This window comes from Piliocolobus tephrosceles, chromosome 19, assembly GCF_002776525.5.
Source record: "Piliocolobus tephrosceles isolate RC106 chromosome 19, ASM277652v3, whole genome shotgun sequence".
NCBI lineage: Eukaryota > Metazoa > Chordata > Mammalia > Primates > Cercopithecidae > Piliocolobus > Piliocolobus tephrosceles.
Window position 1 is genome coordinate 41,991,557 of NC_045452.1, and position 20,087 is coordinate 42,011,643.

General features: G+C 38.5%; 1 protein-coding gene across 6 annotated transcripts in view; it reads right to left on the minus strand.

The window, feature by feature from the left end:
* Window positions 1–20,087, minus strand: part of TTC3 (tetratricopeptide repeat domain 3) — a 121,400-nt gene that overhangs the window by 58,337 nt on the left and 42,976 nt on the right. For 5 of the 6 annotated variants that reach the window (XM_023191420.2, XM_026456032.1, XM_026456031.1 and 2 more), the window contains 6 exons: window positions 17,353–17,413; window positions 13,322–13,406; window positions 10,521–10,655; window positions 7,356–7,436; window positions 5,086–5,198; window positions 456–576 (listed from right to left, as the gene is read on the minus strand). In XM_023191420.2, coding sequence (XP_023047188.1) covers window positions 456–576; window positions 5,086–5,198; window positions 7,356–7,436; window positions 10,521–10,655; window positions 13,322–13,406; window positions 17,353–17,413 — 596 coding nt within the window. Of the gene's footprint in view, window positions 1–455; window positions 577–5,085; window positions 5,199–7,355; window positions 7,437–10,520; window positions 10,656–13,321; window positions 13,407–17,352; window positions 17,414–20,087 lie in introns of those variants that run through there. The other variant, XM_026456033.1, reaches the window with a different exon arrangement.

A 20,087-nucleotide genomic window follows, 5' to 3' on the forward strand; every position in this document is an offset into this window, starting at 1 on the left:
CCATCTCAGTAACTGTGGTAACTTTATGATGAAACAACGATACTATACCTTCCTCTAAGTACAACCAAGTCCAGCATACTGCAGGATCACGTACACTCAGAAGTCAGAATGCCTGGACTCAAGTCCCAGGACTACGATTTGCTTGCTGTTTCACCTTGAGTGCATCATTTCACCTCTCTAAACTTAACCTTCCTCATCTGTAAAATGGGAATGATCACAGTGCCCCCTGCACAGGCCTGCTGTAAGGATTAAGCATAATGATAAATGGAAGGTACAGGACTGGCACATAGAAAACATTCAATAAATGTCAGAGATTCTCAATAGACTGTGGAGGGGAAATGCATGTAAAGGAAGTGGGGACGGAATGCTCCTACCTCTCTGCCTCCTGCTACCTGAGTCAGTCAATGCAGATAAGCATTCACAGTAAGAAACACTCTGCAAAAATAAATGGTTACCTTTATTTTTTGTGGCTGAGACTCTTCAATAATCACATTACTTGTGGGCCAAGTTAACACTCCAGGAAGACGATAAATCAAGGTTCTTGCTTTCTCAAAGTGATTGAGAGCTTCTAGAAATCTAAAGTCAAAATTATGAAAAAGGCATTAAATATGTAAAATGGTATTTTCATTCCCCTCAACAAAAGTCACCAAAGATCTCAAGCTTACTGGGACAAATACACTTGCTGAATCACTGAACAGCAATATTCAATGTAACCTAAATTTTCTTTAAAAGAACAAAGTCACTATTGCTGTTTTGCTATAAAAGTAATATGCATTAAACACAACTCGTCTTGGACACTGGCTTTATTGTGCTAGGTGTACACTAGTTTTTTGTTGTTGTTGTTGTTGTTTTTGTTGCTGTTTTTGAGATGGAGTCTCACTCTGTCGCCTAGGCTGGAGTGCAGTGGTGCGATCTCAGCTCACTGCAACCTCCACCTCCTGGGTTCAGCGATTCTTTCTGCCTCAGTCTCCCGAGTAGCTGTAACTACAGGCATGCACCACCACGCCTGGCTAATTTTTGTATTTTTTTAGCAGAGAAAGGGTTTCACCATATTGGCCAGGCTGGTGCCGAACTCCTGACCCCATGATTCGCCCGCCTAGGCCTCCCAAAGTGCTGGTACAGGCGTGAGCCACCACGCCTGGCCAATGTACACTAGTTCTTTTAAAGTTGGTACTTACTTTTTAAAGTTTCCAACAATTGAAACAGAAAACTGAATAATCTGTTCAATCTGTTTCATTAACTAAACTAGATTCTTATACAGAAACAGCAAACTTCCACTTCAACTAATAATTCATAAATAGGGGAATTTTTATTTTATTTGACTCTATTAGGACAACGGTAGTAAAAATCTCTGCTAAAAAAATTTTTTTTAAGGCATCATGTATTCTGGACGTTTTCTCTCAACCATAAAACAGTAAATTATTTTAACAAAACAAATATTTAAATGTGTATTTAAATTGCTTTAACTATAAATATGAAATGTTTTAGTTCTGATTTGATTCATGATTTGAAGAAATAATGTCAATAGATTCCCACAGTCCATTCAACGAAAGAATACTGAAGTACTTAATTATAAAGTTAACCAAGGCTGGGCGCAGTGGCTCATGCCAGTAATTTCAACACTTTGGGAGGCCATGGCAGGTGGATCACCTGAGGTCAGGAGTTCGAAACCACCCTGACCAACATAGTGAAACCCCGTCTCTACTAAAAATACAAAATTAGCTGGGTGTGGTGGTACATGCCTGTAATCCCAGCTACTTGGGAGGCTGAGGCAAGAGAATTGCCTCCAGGAGGCAGAGGCTGCAGTGAGCTGAGACTGTGCCATTGCACCCCACCCTGGGCAACAAGAGCGAAACTCTGCCTCAACAAAAAAAAAGTTAACCAAGTCTTTATTCATCTCTTCACACTAGAGAAGACTTTCCTGCCTTCTCTAATCCTGAAATGACTTCCCAATTTAAAAACTTATTTTTGCCTGCAGCTACAGTAAGATTCACGTGCAGAAAAGCTAGACCACCATCCACTGTAAGACAGTCATACATCACAGGATTTCAAAGCAGAAACTGCACATTGTAACACCAAAAAACAGTGTATTTGCTATTCAGTCCCACACTGTAATATTCGGAAATTAAAATGTAAATGCTTTTCAGTATGGAAAAGACTTTCTAGTTTTGCACAATCTTCATGATTCTAAACATTTAAGTAGTTTTTCTAGACCTTGTGAATTTGCATGTGACTGCTGCATCAAACGGGTATAACCTAAACAATTTATACTAAACTTTTAAACTAGTTTCATTTGCTAATCCTATAAAGGTGCTTGCTAAGTCCTCACTTTCCCTGCATCTGCTTGATCCTTAATATAGCTCAGCTAAGACAGACAGTAATTTCACGAAGTAAAAAAAAACTTTCTTTTTTTTTTGAGACGGAGTGTCGCTCTGTCACCCAGGCTACAGTGCAGTGGCACAATCTCGACTCACTGCAACCTCTACCTCCTGGGTTCAAGCAATTCTCCTGCCTCAGTCTCCCGGTAGCTGGGACTACAGGCGCACACCACCACACTCGGCTAATTTTTGTATTTTTAGTAGAGATGGGGTTTCACCATATTGGTCAGGCTGGTCTCGAACTCCTGACCTCAGGTGATTCACCCACCTCGGCCTCCCAAAGTGCTGGGATTCCAGGTGTGGGCCACTGTGCCTGGCCAAAAAAAAAACTTTCTTTAATTTAAAAAAATCTATAAAGGAGATTCTAGGCACATTCTAAGCCTGGGGCGGGGGGTTCCCCCAAAATCTCACAAAATTTCCCCTAACAAGTTAAATGAAAATTGAAAGATAGTTAGAAATTATAAATAATATTCAATCGGTCAACAATTATTTCTTTATACAGTAATCTAAAATACCTACCTCTATACTGGGTACAAGTGGCAGAACAGATTTTCTTTTTTTAAAGCTCAAGATATAATCCTGTCCCCTTGGGGACATACTGACATTCAGGGAGACAAGACTAAGAGACATGAGGCATTTAGAGAACAGCTTCAATATTAAACTGTGACTAAGGGTTACAACTACAATAGAGTTCAGAGGAGAGACTTTTATTCCTAACTCATTATGTCTTTGAATACATAGATATCTCTTATTTAAAACCATCTTTATACAGATTTTTAAAAAATATTTAAATCAAAAAAATTAAACAATCAGATTTTAAAAACATTAGTTTATATCAATTCACTCACTATAGATGATTATACACTAGACTATTCAATCTTTAATGTCAAATTACTATATTGCTGACTTATTAGACTTAAAATCAGGAAGTACCAAGAACTGCAATGACTGGCCTTACTTTAACAATTAATATTGATAGTGTATTTAATAAATGGTGCTGGGAAAATTGGCTAGCCATAAGTAGAAAGCTGAAACTGGATCCTTTCCTTACTCCTTATATGAAAATTAATTCAAGATGAATTAGAGACTTAAATGTTAGACCTAATACCATAAAAACCCTAGAAGAAAACCTAGGTAATACCATTCAGGACATAGGCATGGGCAAGGACTTCATGTCTGAAACACCAAAAGCAACAGCAACAAAAGCCAAAATTGACAAATGGGATCTAATTAAACTAAAGAGCTTCCGCACAGCAGAAGAAACTACCATCAGAGTCAACAGGCAACCTACAGAATGGGAGAACATTTTTGCAATCTACTCATCTGACAAAGGGCTAATATCCAGAACCTATAAAGAACTCAAACAAATTTACAACAAAAAAACAACCCCATCAAAAAGTGGGCAAAGGATATGAACAGACACTTCTCAAAAGAAGACATTCGTACAGCCAACAGACACATGAAAAAATGCTCATCATCACTCGCCATCAGAGAAATGCAAATCAAAACCACAATGAGATACCATCGGCCGGGCGCGGTGGCTCAAGCCTGTAATCCCAGCACTTTGGGAGGCCGAGACAGGCGGATCACGAGGTCAGGAGATCGAGACCATCCTGGCTAACACGGTGAAACCCCGTCTCTACTAAAAAAAATACAAAAATCTAGCAGGGCGAGGTGGCGGGCGCCTGTAGTCCCAGCTACTCAGGAGGCTGAGGCAGGAGAATGGCGGGAACCCGGGAGGCGGAGCTTGCAGTGAGCTGAGATCCGGCCACTACACTCCAGCTTGGGTGATAGAGCGAGACTCCGTCTCAACAAAAAAAAAAAAAAAAAAAAAAGAGATACCATCTCACACCAGTTAAAATGGCAATCATTAAAAAATCAGGAAACAACAGGTCCTAGAGAGGATGTGGAGAAATAGGAACACTTTTACACTGTTGGTGGGACTGTAAACTAGTTCAACCATTGTAGAAAACAGTGTGGCGATTCCTCAAGGATCTAGAACTAGAAATACCATTTGACCCAGCTATCCCATTACTGGGGATATACCCAAAGGATTATAAGTCATGCTGCTATAAAGATACATGCACATGGATGTTTACTGTGGCACTATTCACAATAGCAAAGACTTGGAATCAACCCAAATGTCCATCAGTGACAGACTGGATTAAGAAAATGTGGCACATATACACCATGAAATACTATGCAGCCATAAAAAAGGATGAGTTCGTGTCTTTGTAGGGACATGGATGCAGCTGGAAACCATCATTCTCAGCGAACTATCGCAAGAACAGAAAACCAAATACCCCATGTTCTCACTCATAGGTGGGAATTGAACAATGAGATCACTTGGACACAGGAAGGGGAACATCACACACCAGGTCCTATTGTGGGGAGGGGGAGGGGGAGTGATAGCATTAGGAGATATACCTAATGTAAATGACGAGTTAATGGGTGCAGCACACCAACATGGCACATGTATATATATGTAACAAACCTGCACGTTGTGCACATGTACCCTAGAACTTAAAGTATAATAAAAAAAAATATATATATTGATAGTGAAATTTCAGGTCCTCAAAGTAAATCACAATTATGATACTGTGCTACAGAGGAGATATCAAAATAATTCCAGAAAATGGATCATTATCACATTGGATTTTAAATGAGTTACCAGCCTAGAGCTTAAAGTAGTGTCATTTCTACTAACCTGTTTTTTTTCAAATATACTTTTCCAATTCCACAGTAGGCCAAGCAATCAAGTCCCTCATTGGGGTAGTGTTCAATAATCCTCTTAAACTGGTTTTCAGCTTCAGATAATTCCTTCAATAGCAGTGAAAACAATGATCACTTACATACAAACAGAAATACTGAAATAAATTTTACCTAAAGGTTGATTTTTTTTTATAATATTAAAATAACAACTGCATATCCCCAAATTCCTGTGGCAAAATTATACCTCTGTGTTTCACTTTCTTAGGAATTACGGCCGGGCGCGGTGGCTCAAGCCTGTAATCCCAGCACTTTGGGAGGCCGAGACGGGCGGATCACGAGGTCAGGAGATCGAGACCATCCTGGCTAACACGGTGAAACCCCGTCTCTACTAAAAATACAAAAAACTAGCCGGGCGAGGTGGCGGGCACCTGTAGTCCCAGCTACTTGGGAGGCTGAGGCAGGAGAATGGCGTAAACCTGGGAGGCGGAGCTTGCAGTGAGCTGAGATCCGGCCACCGCACTCCAGCCCGGGCGACAGAGCAAGACTCCGTCTCCAAAAAAAAAAAACAAAACAAAAAAGGAATTACATAAATTTCTGATCATATGGATAGTCAGAGACACAACCAAACCAATCCAGCTGAACACATCAGACAATCAACCTACAAGCATTTACCAGTACACACTAAGGGCCTGGCAGGTGCTGGCTAATACTAAGAAGAGTCAAATCGTGTTTTTGTTTTTGTTTTTTTAAAAAAGGCTAATTATGGTGTAAACACACCATAACATAGATCCTATTAAGTGTTAATCCCTTGGAAGGAATGCCATTCCAATGATGTTATCACAGTCTTTTGTGGCATAAGATGGATGAAAGCTGTCTTAAAAACAGCTCTTTAGGAAAAACTTAACATAACTTAGAGTACATTCTTTTTTTAATATTCTCAACAGTGAAAAACCACTAAGTTCAATGAATTTTGTTTTTGGAAAACATCCAAAAGACATTCAGTTCTAAGAAATACTGGTAACCCTACTGTGAGTGAAAAAAAGAAATGTCACTACAAAATAGAGCTTTGAGGCCAGTTCCAACGGAGGCATTCTAAAAATGTTTGAAGCAAGGGCTGTCCTCTGATGAAATCCTTCCAAACATGTAAGTTCTACTACAACATGTTTTTTTTTCCCCCAAATCATTCTATTTTACATTAAATCACAAATGTAATAAATGATTTCTTCAATTCTAATAAGGTAAAATATGGTATTTATTATTATTCTGTCAGGAATAAAATTAAAATCATTAAGTTCTGTCTCCAACTGTCTCTTGGAAAATAGAATTAGACAGCATTCATGGGAGACATTATTAATCTGTGACACCGAGATCAAGGAAAATGAACCTTGGGCACTGTCGACTTCTGGGAGAGAACAGAACGTAAAAGACTACTTATATCCTCACTAGGTGGCAAGTTAGGGTTAAACCTTCATCTAGACAGGGAAAAACAGGGCCCAAATTATATATCATACTTGAGGTCATTCTAGAGCATTTCAACATTTATAGCAAACTCAAAACCTCAGAAAGCAAAGTTATAATGTCAAACAGTATAGGTAGGTAAACATTCCAGGAGAGCAAGGCAGGAGCATGACTAAGGGAAATCCTGGCAGCTCATGTCTATACACTAACTACATGCAGTTATAGGAAGCCTGCAATCTAGAAATACAATACCTAAGTACTTTCTACCTAGAAATAAAAGATATTAACATTATCATTGTTACCTGTGTTTTTCTAGGAAAACAGCATAACATGAAACCTCCCCAGGTCCATTCCCTCCTGCCATCACTAAAGGCAGCCATTATCTTCCATTCTATATAAACATAATCCATATTTTTTCCACTTTTTTACAAGATGCACAGAATTCTTAAACAGTATATAATACTACTATGTATATTTTCCAAATTGTATATAAGTGGGATCACAATGTTTATGTCCTCCAACTTGCTTTTCCCCCAAGATTATGTTTCTGAAATCTATCTATCATGATACATTATGACCTAATTTTTATACAAATAAGAAGTAGATTCCCACTGATTGCCTGGCAAAGCCTTTTTCTAATAGGAACAAACTAAATACTCTTTAAAAACACAAACTAAATTAAACTGAGATATTTCAGACAAAATTATCAGAAGGTACAGAGAAGAAAATGGGTCAAAATGAGAAAATAACTATTATAAGGTATGTCACATCATTTTAATTGTTTATTACCACTGTTACAAATCTTACCTCAGGCTGTCCTATTCCAAGGAGAGAAATGGCAAGTCCATAGACAACCAAGACATAGTTAATCATGGCCAGGTTCAATTGCTGTCAATAAAAATGCCTCAGTTAAAAATCTGAACATAATTCTGCCCAATCTGCATCTAGTCACAACAGAAAAAGAAGTGTAACAGAATCTCGCTAATCAATCTTACTAATCAATGATTGTCATAAAATCTCACTAATCAGGATGATTGGCCAAATCGAATTAGAAAAGAGATTTTTATCCCAATAAAGCAGTTATCCTGCTATTTAAAACACAGAATCACTGTCTCAGAGTTCCTTAAGGCATGGTTCATAATAGATTATTTCTAATTAAAGTCATATTATTTTTCATATAAGGGGTACTAGTGACAGATTAAGACATTTACTTAGCTATTATAGGCTACCTCAGAGATACTGCGGGTTTGGCTCTGGAGCATTACAATAAAGCAAATATCACAATCAAGTGAGTCTCACAAACTTGTGGGTTACCCAGTGCATATAAAGGTTATGTTTAAGCGATACTGTAGTTTATTAAGTGTGTACTAGCACTATGTCTATTAAACAATGTATACACCTTAAGATTTTATTGCTACAAATGCTAATGATCATCTGAGGCTTTACTGAGTCATAATCTTTTTTTAAACTTTTTTAAAAATTATACTTTAAGTTCTGGGATACATGTGCAGAACATGCAGGTTTGTTACATAGGTATACACGTGCCGTGGTGGTTTGCTGCACCCATCAACCTTGTCATCTACATATTTTTGTTGGTGGATGGTTTTGCCTTGATATTGATGACTACTAACTGTTCAGGGTGGTAGTTCCTGAAAATTAAGGTGCTGCTGCAATTTCTTAAAATAAGACAACAATGAAGTCCGTCCTACTGATTGACTCTTACTTTCAGAAAAGGTGTCTCTGTAACATGTGATGCTTTTTGACAGCATTTTACCCACACTAGAACTTCTTTCAAAATTGGAGTGAATCCTCTCAAATCCTGCTACTGCTTGATCAACTAAGTTTCTCATTTCAACAATATTCACAGCATCTTCACAAGGAGTCATTCCATTTCAAGAAATGACTTTTTTTGTTCATGTGCAAGAAGCAACTCCATATCCCTACAAGTTTTATCCTGAGGTTGCAGCAATTCAGTCACATCTTCAGGCTCCACTTCTAATTCTGTTGCTTGTTCCACTACATCTGCAGTGACTTCCTCCACTAATGTCCTGAACCCCCCAAAGTCATCCATGAGGGCTGGAATTCACTTCTTCCAAACTCCTATTGATGTTGATATTTTGATCTCTCACATGCATCATGAACGTTCTTTATGGTATCTAGAGTGGTGATCCTTTCCAGAAGGTTTTCAATTTACTTTGTCCAGATCCAACAGAGGAATCATAGAGGAATATGGCAGCTATAGCCTTATAAAATATGTTTCTTAAATAATAAGACTTGAAAGTCAAAATGACTCCTTGATCCATGTGCTACCAGGCATGAAAACAACATTCATCTCCTTGTACACGTACCAGATCTCTTGGGCAGGTGCATTGTCAATAAGCAGTAATATTTGGCAAGGAATCTTTTATTCTAGCAGTAGGTCTCAACAGTGGGCTTAAAGTACTTAGTAAACTTGCTGTCAACAGATGTGCTGTCATTCATGCTTTGTTGTTCCATTTCTAGGGCTCCAGGCAGAGTGAAGTAGCATAATTCTCAAGGGCCTGCAGATTTCTGGAAAGTAAATGAGCACTGGCTTCAGCTTAGGTCACCAGCTGCATCAGCCCCTAATGAGTAATGAGCCCATCGTTTTTGAAGCTTTGAAACCAGACATTGACTTCTCTCTAGCTATGAAAGTCCTAGAAGGCATCTTCTTCCAATAGAAGATTGTTTTGTCTCCATTGACAATCTGTTGTTTAGCACAGCCACCTTCATCAATGATCTTCACTAGATCTTCTCGGTAACTTGCTGCAGCTTCTCCATCAGCACTTGCTGCTTCACCTTGCACTTTTATGTTATGAAATTGGCTTCTTTCCTTAAATCTCATGAACCAACTTCTGCTAGTTTCAAACTATTCTTCCGCAACTTCCTCACCTCTCTCAGCCTTCACAGAATAGAAGCGTTACAGTCTTGCTCTGGATTAGGCTCTGGCTTAAGAGAATGTTATGGCTGGTTTGATCTTCCACCCAGACCACTAAGACTCTCCACATCGGCAAGAAAGCTGTTTCACTTTCTTGTCATTCATGTGTTCATTCAAGTAGCACTTTTAATTTCCTTCAAAAACTTTTTCTTTGCATTCACAGTTTGGCTATTTGGCACAAGAGGACTAACTTTCTGCCTGTCTTGGCTTTCAACATGCCTTCCTCAGGAAGCTTAATCATTCTAGTTTTTTATTTAAAGTGAGAGACGTGCAACTCTTCCTTTCCCTTGAATACTTAGAGGCCACTGTAGGGTCATTAATTGGCCTAATTTCAATATCATGTCTCAGGGAACAGGGAGACTTAAAGAAGTGGGTGGAGATAACAGCTGGTTGGCAGAGCACTCAGAACACACACACCCAATTTATTAAGTTCCCTTTCTTATATAGGCACAGGTTGTAGTGCCCCAAAATAATTACAGTAGTAACATCAAAGATCACTGATCACAGATATAGTGATAATGATAATGAAAAAGTTTGACATATTGTGAGAATTACCAAAATGTGACACAGAGACACAAAGTGAGCACATGCTTTCAGAAGACTGGCACCAACAGACTTGCTTGACACAGGATTGCCACAAATCTTCAATTTGTAAAAAATGCATTGTCTGCAAAGTGCAATAAAGCAAAGCATAATGAAACGAGGTGTGCCTATACTTTCTTCCTGGGTGAAAAGGTATGACTAAAGTGAGTTGAAATCCTTGATTTAGAGAAAAAGTCAGTTCTAATGACCCTAAACTACAGTCAAGGAGAGAGTATAAACATGGGATCACCTATTGAGCATACTCGTGAAGTCTGAATTGGAGCACTACCTGCTTCCCATAGCCTGAAGTAGATTCAACCAATCTCAGCAAGGTCTTAGGTATATGACTACAAAGAGTTAAGGCCTTGGTTCTCTTCTGCATTCATCTGAGGTGCATTGGCATTGATAAACAAGTTATGATACGGCAAATTTACCTTTATTTTTTGAGGATCTAAACCGTTCAGCAACTCTGTAAAGGCCTGTGCGGCACTGCGGCAACGCTGCTCCAATAAGGCCATATAGCCATCTTGAATTAAGCTTCTCAGCATTTTCATTATATTAGCAAAATCCTGGAAAAAAGAAATTCTATTTCAGTAACCCAAATCTACACATTTTTAATTTAAAACTTAAGATGCCAAGTTCATAGTAATATTTTATAACTAATGATGAAATGTTTAAATCAATACCCAAACTACCCTTATTCATCATATTCCTTTCTCAGCAGCACACTTTTAAAGTGAAAAATGAAAAGGTACTGCTTTACCATCTTAATTGCAACACCTCTTCTGTTGCCTGTGACAAAGGTGGCTCATTTTACACTACATGGCACTAAGCCTCACTTGCTCTCCAGACTAGACAGATAGCATTTTTAAGTTTTAACAATATATATGAAAAACACTAGCCATCATTTAAAATAAATTGTTTGGGAGTAGAACAATTAGACACTTAAGAACATACAATCAATATTCTGATCACTACCAGATTTTAACAACTGCCATCCTGCTCTGAAACAAACCTTAATTCTGAGCAAGAAATAAATATTTTAATTGTTAACTGTACTCCTGCCTAACATATATTTGAATATAACTAGATAAAATTACTGGGAGAGATAACAATAGGTTAAATGCAAAAGGAATAACATAAGGAATAAAAAATTAAAACAAAATTGCTATCATGTACCCTTAAACTAAGAAAAACTTTGTAATTTGAATACACATTATAATTTGAATTCATATTTTAGTGACATGGGAATAGCTGTAAGTCACCAAAGTTCCATAAAGATTGGAGAGGCAAGGCTAGACATTAAGCCTGAAATCTCCTCACTCCTTGCTATACACGTGTGCGCCATTCAAAAGGGCATCAAAGGTAAATATGTATGCTGTATTCCTCACCGTTCCTAAAAATGAAGATCCAAAAGGAGACCCCACTGCACAAATCACAGCGGAAAAAGCAGTTTGGTTACCCATTAACAAAAGCCTTCTGCTGGCCATTTTATTTTATTTATTTATTTATTTATTTATTTATTTTTGAGATGGAATCTTGCTCTGTCACCAGGCTGCAGTGCAGTGGCACGATCTCGGCTCACTACAACCTCCGCCTCCGGAGTTAAGCAGTTCTCCTGCCTCAGCCTCCCGGGTAGCTAGGACTACAGGCATGCGCCACCACACCCAGCTTATTTTTTGTATTTTTAGTAGAGACGGGGTTTCGCCATGTTAGCCAGGATGGTTTCGATCTCTTGACCTCGTGATCCGCCAGCCTTGGCCTCCCAAAGTGCTGGGATTACATGCGTGAGCCCCTGAACCTAGCCTCTGCTGGCTTTTGAATCAATGAATCAAAGTTTGGCAGAACGCTCCCCAGAATGTGCATGGAAAAGAGCAGCTCTCACAAAAACTTAAAAGCTCAAAGACACCCATGCTTGTTTTAAGATATGAACTTGAAGTTGCAAATGATGATGTGCTAGCCCTACAAATACCAGTTATTAGCCTTTTATAAACTCATTCAATTTTAATCTTGTTCTTATTCTTTTTCTTTCTTCTTTAAAAGAGACAGGGCTCCCAAACTAGTGAGAGGCTTAAAAAAAGAAAACAGAAGAAAATAATAAATAAATAAATAAATAAATAAATAAATAAATAAATAAATAAATAATTCAGGGCCTTAGTATGTTGCCAAGGCTGGAGAGCAGTGGCTAATCCTCTCACCTCAGCCTCCTGAGGATCTGGGACTACAGACACGTGCCACTATGCCCAGCTTTCTTTATCAGTCTAGAAATCAGATCCATACAGCCTCATGCTTTCATTGGAAGTCACTTCCCTCAATACAACATAAATGATCTGTCCTGAAAGCTCCAGCAGAGCAGGCCGAAATCACATCACTGCACACGTCTCTCTCACTCTTCAGCATATAGAGAGAGACTCAATCAAACTGTGTTGAATGAAAAGAGGCTCAAAGACACCAATCATATTTATTTAAATAGCCTTTTCATCTTCACAGGCTGTCATCTATTTAAGTATTTCATGGTTTTTAGAGTCAGTAAAAATCAATGTAAAAAGATATAATTTAAAATCTCCAACTGTAAGAAATTCTCAAAAATGCTTTTAAGCAAATTACTAGGAATCTATTTTAGTTCTTTGTAAAATATCTGTTATGTATACTTAAAAAAAGATCCACGTTTTGAAACAAGCATTCTATTCCATGTTAATGTATATTTTCCATCACGAAGTAACATAAAAAGAATTTTACATACAACATTATCTGATTAAGTTAAATCATTTAAAGAATAAAAGTTTGCTCTTTAATGACTTTAGAGTAAGTATAATGAAACTGTGTTTAAATATTTTTAAAATAAAGTTAATATTACTGTTAACTCTTTGAGAAGCAAATAACTCCACAGTGTTAATCATTAGTTAAACCTCTAGCTAATATAATTATCAAGTTAATATTTAAATTAGTGATAGATTGGATTCTTAGCAGTCACATATATTAAATTATATGTCTATAACAGCTGGGTGCGATAGCTCACGCCTGTAATCCCAACACTTTAGAAGGACTGCTTGAGGCCAGGAGTTTGAAACCAACCTGGACAACATAGTGAGGCCCCACCTCTACAAAACTACAATATAATACAATAATTATATTTTTAAAATCTCAGAGATGTACAAGATTAGAACTTTATTCACGTGAACAATGTTTTGTTCAAAGAGTTTCGCTTTTTCCATTGGAAAAGCTTCTCCATTACCTGGTGTGCAGCTCTGGAAGATTTAGAAAACTGTTTCTCCAAGATGTTCTTCAAATCTGCTGGTAAAGTCAATGGTGAACTACAACTAAAAGAAAAAAAAATTTTTTAAATCATTTTAAAATAAAACAGTTCTACTCATATAAAGAAAAAATAGAGCCAGGCACAGTGGCTCACACCTGTAATCCCAGCATTTTGGGAGGCCGAGGCGGGTGGATCACCTGAGGTTAGGTGTTCGAGACCAGCCTGACCAACATGGTGAAATCCTGTCTCTACTAAAAATACAAAAATTAGCCTGGTGTGGTGGTACATGCCTGTAATCCCAGCTACTGGGGAGGCTGAGGCAGGAGAACTGCTTGAGCCCAGGAGGTGGAGGTTGCAGTGAGCCGAGATCACACCACTGCACTCCAGCCTGAGTGACAGAGCAAGACTCCATCATATAAAAAAAAAAGAAAGAAAAAAAATATAGAATCTGAATTCTATATTTTCACTCTCATCCCTCCAATGTGACAGACAGAAGAAAAAAATATATTTACTGAAGGCCATGTAAAACACTGAGTAAATGGTAAGCCATACAAGTTGGCCATTCTTTCGGGGGGAATTGGCATTTTGGCAATATTTCTATTAGAAATTTCTATATCCAATGCAATCTCAAGAAACATTCCTATAAAATCAGAGGTGGAGGGAAACCAGATGAATTGATTATAAAGAAAATATGGAAAAGCAGCTTTTGAAAAAAGGAAAAATTAAGGGGCATTTGCCTTGATCTGCAGTCACTAGTAACAACATTGTCCTAAAACAATAAATGTGCCCAATAGACAGTGCAAAGATGTTCAATGTAATGGGAAAATCTAATAATAAGATATAAGCATTTCAGAAAGTCTGACTCCCTAAGTTGGTGAGAGTAAGAAAATCTGAGGCACTCGATGTGGAGTTTTCTGAAAGCACTTCTGACATCAAATGTATAGATTTTTTCCAACACCAAATATTGTCATTTTTTCATATCAATTCAACTGTCCAACACAAAATGAGTGTGCAATAATGCAATTCAGTTCTGATACTAACTCCCAGAGTTAGCACAGAGCTCACAGGGTAAAGAATCAGTCCCACCAGACTGCCCTCACTTCAGCTGCAAGTAGGGTACACAGGTTACCCACACTCCTGCCCTGCTGACTACAAGAGGGTTCCCATGATTAACTCTTCAAGCTCACTAGAAAAACACATGGAACTCAAGGAAGTGCTTGCTATTACCAATTTATTATAAAGGATACAACTCACAAACAGCCTAGAGGAAGAGATGCATAGGAAGGTTGGGGGGTGCGAGGAGCTTCGTGCTCCCCTTGGGCATGCCACCTTCCCAGCACATCAATGTGTTCGTCAATCTAGAAGCTCCTTTCAAGCCCTCTTTTAAGGATTTTACTAAGGTTTCATTATGTAGGTATGTAGGTACAATTAACCACTGGCCACTGGTGCCTAACCTCAATTTCCAGCCCCCCTCCCCTCCTTGGAGGTCAGGTATGAGGCTGCAAGTCTTAGCCCTCTAATCAGGTGCTTGATCTTTCCGGTAACTAGACCTCCTCCTGAACTATCTGAGGCACTACTTTGAGTATAAACTCAAATACATGGAACGGGGCTCATGATGAGTAACAAAATATATTCATATCATTCAGGAAATTCCATGGGTTTTGGGAGCTCTGTACCAGGAACTGGGACAAATACCAAACACACGTATTTTTTATTACACCGCACCCTCTTGTAGATTAGCAGGAGTGTGAACAGTGCCCATTTTCTGAGAGAACAATTTGGCAATATCTGTCAAAGTCAAAATTACACGTCCCCTTTCATACAGCAATTCCACTATAGAAACAACTTCTATACATTATTTACAAAGTATTTATTATAAATATACATCAACAGTTGCACAAAGGTGCATGTGCAAGGATGTCTGAAGTACCGTATGATTTATCCCTCTCAAAGGAAAGAAATAAGAAAAAGAGAGAGATGGAGAGAGGGAAAGAAAGTGAGGGAAGAAAAGAGGAAGGAAGGGCCTAAATGCACAAAAATGGGGGATATGGCTATATTACAAAATACTGTGCAGCAAATGAAGAATGGAAGAGCTTTGTGTTCTGAACACGGGAAGAAACACAAGATACTTTGTAAAAGACAAAAAAGCAAGCTGTAGATCAGAGTCATTCTAAATAACAATGAAAATGATGGTGATAGCAATAATGACAGCTGAAGTACACTGAAGATTTACTACGTTCCAGGGGTCTAAGTGTTTTATCTGGTTATCCCATTTAATGAAGAAATAGTCCCATATGGTAGATATTGTCGAATAAGGAGTGTTCAGTTTGAAAAGTGAAACAAAATATCAGAAAAATAATTTTTTTTTTTTTTTTTTGAGACAGAGTCTCGCTCTGTCGCCCGGGCTGGAGTGTAGTGGCGGGATCTCAGCTCACTGCAAGCTCCACCTCCCAGGTTCACGCCATTCTCCTGCCTCAGCCTCCCGAGCAGCTGGGACTACAGGCGCCCGCCACCTCACCCGGCTAGTTTTTTTTTGTATTTTTTAGTAGAGACGGGGTTTCCCCATGTTAGCCAGGATGGTCTCGATCTCCTGACCTCGTGATCCGCCCGTCTCGGCCTCCCAAAGTGCTGGGATTACAGACTTGAGCCACCGCGCCCGGCCAAAAATAAAATTTTTTTAAATAAAACAGGTTAAAATTACAACTCTGCACTCAAAAAATGACCATATATTAAGCTCTGGTTTCTTTAGGGGTACAGGGGAGGGCAGGGAAGAAGACTCATGATTTTTCTATCAAATAATAGAAAAACATAATAATATGCTATATCCTTGCTTTGTATTTAATTTTTGTAGCAGCATCCAAAAATGGTCATTTTTGAAAAGAAATGAGATTTCACTGATTTTTTTTAGTGTTTTGATATTCAACTAATTCTCCCTGAAGCATCTATTATGGATTCAGATTAAGAAATGGAGAAGAAATTGAAAACTAGTGTATTGTGGCAGATATGGCTTTGCTGTTTCTCCAACATCACTTTCATTCACTTCAAAAACTTCTGTATTAAAAGATTTACAATTTCACATTGTAATCAATTTATATCTTGTTGTCAATGGGGTATTAACTATAAAGACAGGAGGCAAGGCCAGGCACACGCCTGGAATCCCAGCACTTTGGGAGGCCAAGGCAGAAGGATCACTTGAGGCCAGGAGTTCAAGACCAGCCTGGGCAACAGAGCAAGATCCTGTCTCTAAAAAAAATTGAGTTTTAATTACCCAGGCACGGTGACATACACCATAGTAGCAGTAGTAGTCCCGGCTACTTGGGAGCTGAGGCAGAAAAATCACTTGAGCCCAGGAGTTCAAGGCTGCAGTGAGCTAGGGTCACACTACTGCACCACAGCGTAAGTGATAGAGCAAGACCCTATCTCCAAAAAAAAAAAAAAAAGAGGGAGCAGGCAATTAATTACTGTTAATTTTCATGGGGATGTTTGATAGAATTCATTTTATAAGTAGTCAGAATTCATTAGGAAATATTTTCCTCTAACGAAAATTACTCAAAAGGGTATCTGAAATATGCATACCCATGTCTGTGTATGCAGAGTAATTTTCCCAATAGTCATGAAACTGTTAACAGTGCATTCCTGGAGGCCCTAGAGAAGGGACTGCAGGAGGGGTCAAATGAAGTGAGCAAGGAAGGAGGTATCATGTGTATCTTATATCTCTCTCAATGCTTTTTCCTTTTAGCGTACATATTCTGGAATTTAAAAAATTAATATGGACATATTAAATATTATATGACTTTCAGAAGTCAACATATTAATATACAGGATTAATAATCCTTTAGCCAAAAATTATCATTTCCTAAAGATATTGTTTTGATATTTGAAAGGGATTTTGATACTCATTATAATACATACATTAAAGTAGCTAATACTCAAAAAACAATCTTTTTTTTCCTTTTACTTGGGAAGAGTACGCTAGGGGGAAAAAAACACACCTAAGAGAAAAAACATACCTGAACTTCTCTGATTCATTGTTTCGAGATTTTTGTTTTCCTTTATGTTTTGGAGGCTGACCTGTGAACATAAAAGTATTTGTTCCTGAAATCTGTACATAAAAATCTACAAGCCTGAGAGTAAAACTATTTTTAAAATATAAACTGGAGTAAGAAAACAAAAGCGGCAATATGGTACGTGAGTATAACTACAAAAGGGTAAGCCGAAAAAGAAGCTACTGATGATATTTTTCTATACATAATAAATTATTAAATATAATCAATTATTAAAGATCAGTTATAATAATGATCATTATTATGATTTAGGTCTACCATAGAATACAGAGAGATACAGGAGATAACCTCTGTTCTCAGACAGCTTACAATCAGATGGGGTGAAAAGACATATCACTTCAGTAGTTAAACAACAATCATCCTTATGAAGAAAAGAAAGTACTGTGTTGTTATTGATATGTTAATTGCATAGTCAGTAATATCTCTCACAGCTCACAAAAGGGAAAAGTCACTTAAGCTGGAGTGGTTAAGAAAAATGTTAGTGAGGATATAGCATTTGTGTTTGGTTTTGAGAAAGAAGTACGATCTGGATAGAATGGCCTGAACCCAAGAGCAGAGTTCATTTCAGAAGCACTAAGTAAAGCTGTGTGATTTCAAGACCTCAAAAAGGGTGGAAGGCTGGAAAAGGGCTGCTAAGGCAGGCTGAGGTGAGTGTTTACAGACCCTTAGCTTTTCATGCAGCTCTGTGAACCCAGCTTTATTCTGCTGGCAGGAGTAGGAAACCATTGCATATTTTTGGGCAGGGAGAGACATGCTCGGAGCTGTGTAGAAGAACTGGTATGGCAGGAAGAGCAGGGTGCATCTGATGAAGGTTTAAGGGGAGGGCACAGAGACAAGTCAGAGCCAATGTAATAAGGACGGAATGAGAGCCTGGGCTTTGGTGGCCTCAGAAAACAAAAGCAGCTTTTGGAAAGGCAGAAGAATTCTAGTTTGATTTCCATTCTGTGACCTTGGACAAAACTACTTAACCTTAACCCTGGAACCTCAATTTCTTCACCTGTATGTAAATGCTGAAGGGTAGACAGAATTTATTTAATTAAATGATAATAATGGCCTGAGAAATATCAAGAAATTAAAAGCTATCTTCCACAAAAAAAGTTTTATCCTCAAAGATGTTTCATATACTGTTGGAATTGCATCAGGTAGGACAACTGCCTGAGTTTCCCCTCCGTGTCATGACGCCAATGTGCTAACCAAATGGAAATGCTCGATACTAAGTAGCTATATCTATGGAACTAACTGAGCCTGAGCAAACATGAAGCTGCAGTTCGCAAAAATTAGAAATGGCTGCTAGAAGCAAAACCATGGAAAGAAAAACCAACCACCCAACAAACAAGAGAAGGGAAAAGAGAGGATCGTTAACTAAAAAACCAACAATCTCACCTTAAGAATCCTGGGAGGAACACTTCCAGGCTTGAGGTCAGTCACTGTTGTGTGTGACCACAACCTTAAGCCATCAAGAAAAACTGTATTTTCCTAAATCTCGTGTTAAAAGGCAGGGAAGCATGTAATGTACTTTAGAAAGATTTTCTTCACACTCTGGTGGTGAAGCACAAAAATATTCACTTCTCCAGAACCTTCATCTCCAAATGATGCCAAGTAATGAGGTTCTGCGGTATCTGTGTTTACTAGATATATAAATAAATACATGCACTGAGCACACACAACTTAAAACAAATGAGACTCAGCCTACAGCACTGTTATGGTCTGGACATGTGTGTCCCTCACAAGATTCACATGTTGAAATCCAAATCCTCAAGGCGATGGTAATAGGAGGTGGAACCTTTGGGAGGAATTAGGTCATGAGGCTGTCCCCTCATGCATGGGATTAGTGCCCTTATAAGAAGACACCCCAGGCTGGGCGTGGTGGCACACGCCTGCAATCTCAGTACTTTGGGAGGCTAAGGCGGGAGGACTGCTTGAAGCCAAGATTTCGACACCAGCCTGGTCAGCGTGGCAAAACCCTGTCTCTACTAAAAATACAAAAATTAGCCTGGCGTGATGGTGCATGCCTGTAATCCCAGCTACTCGGGAGGCTGAGCCAGGAGAATTGCTTAAACCCATGAGGCGGAGGTTGCAGTTAGCCCAGATCATGCCACTGCACTCCAGCCTGGGCAACAGAGCAAGACTCTGTCTCAAAAAAAAGAAAACGAAAAGAGACCCCAGAGGGCTGTCTTGCTTCCTTCTACTACATGAGGACGCGGCAAAAAGATGGCCATCTATGAACCAGGAAGAGGACCCTTAGCAGACATCAAATCTGTTGACATCATGATGATGAATTTCCCAGCTTCTGGAAATGTAAGAAATAAATGCTTGTTGCTTATAAGCTATCCAGTTTATGGTATTTTTGTTATAGCAGCATCCGTTCTCAACATGGGTGATATCACCCCCAATAGGGTGAAAATTAGTTATTGGGAGACAATATCAATTCTTTTTACACATAAAGCACAGATGCACATACGGTACATAAACAGCTATTAAAATTTTATGGGGGAGAACAATTAGACTTAAAAAGGTCTAAACAGGCTCCTAGCAGTTGGGAGGAAGGGAGGCAATAATAAACTTTCAATAAGGAGAAACAACAGCCTAAAAATAATTAAGAAGTAGGTCAAAAAGAGCTATGTACTTCATCTTTTCCTTTCCTTTTATTTGAATTTCCAAAATTACATTTACTAAATAAT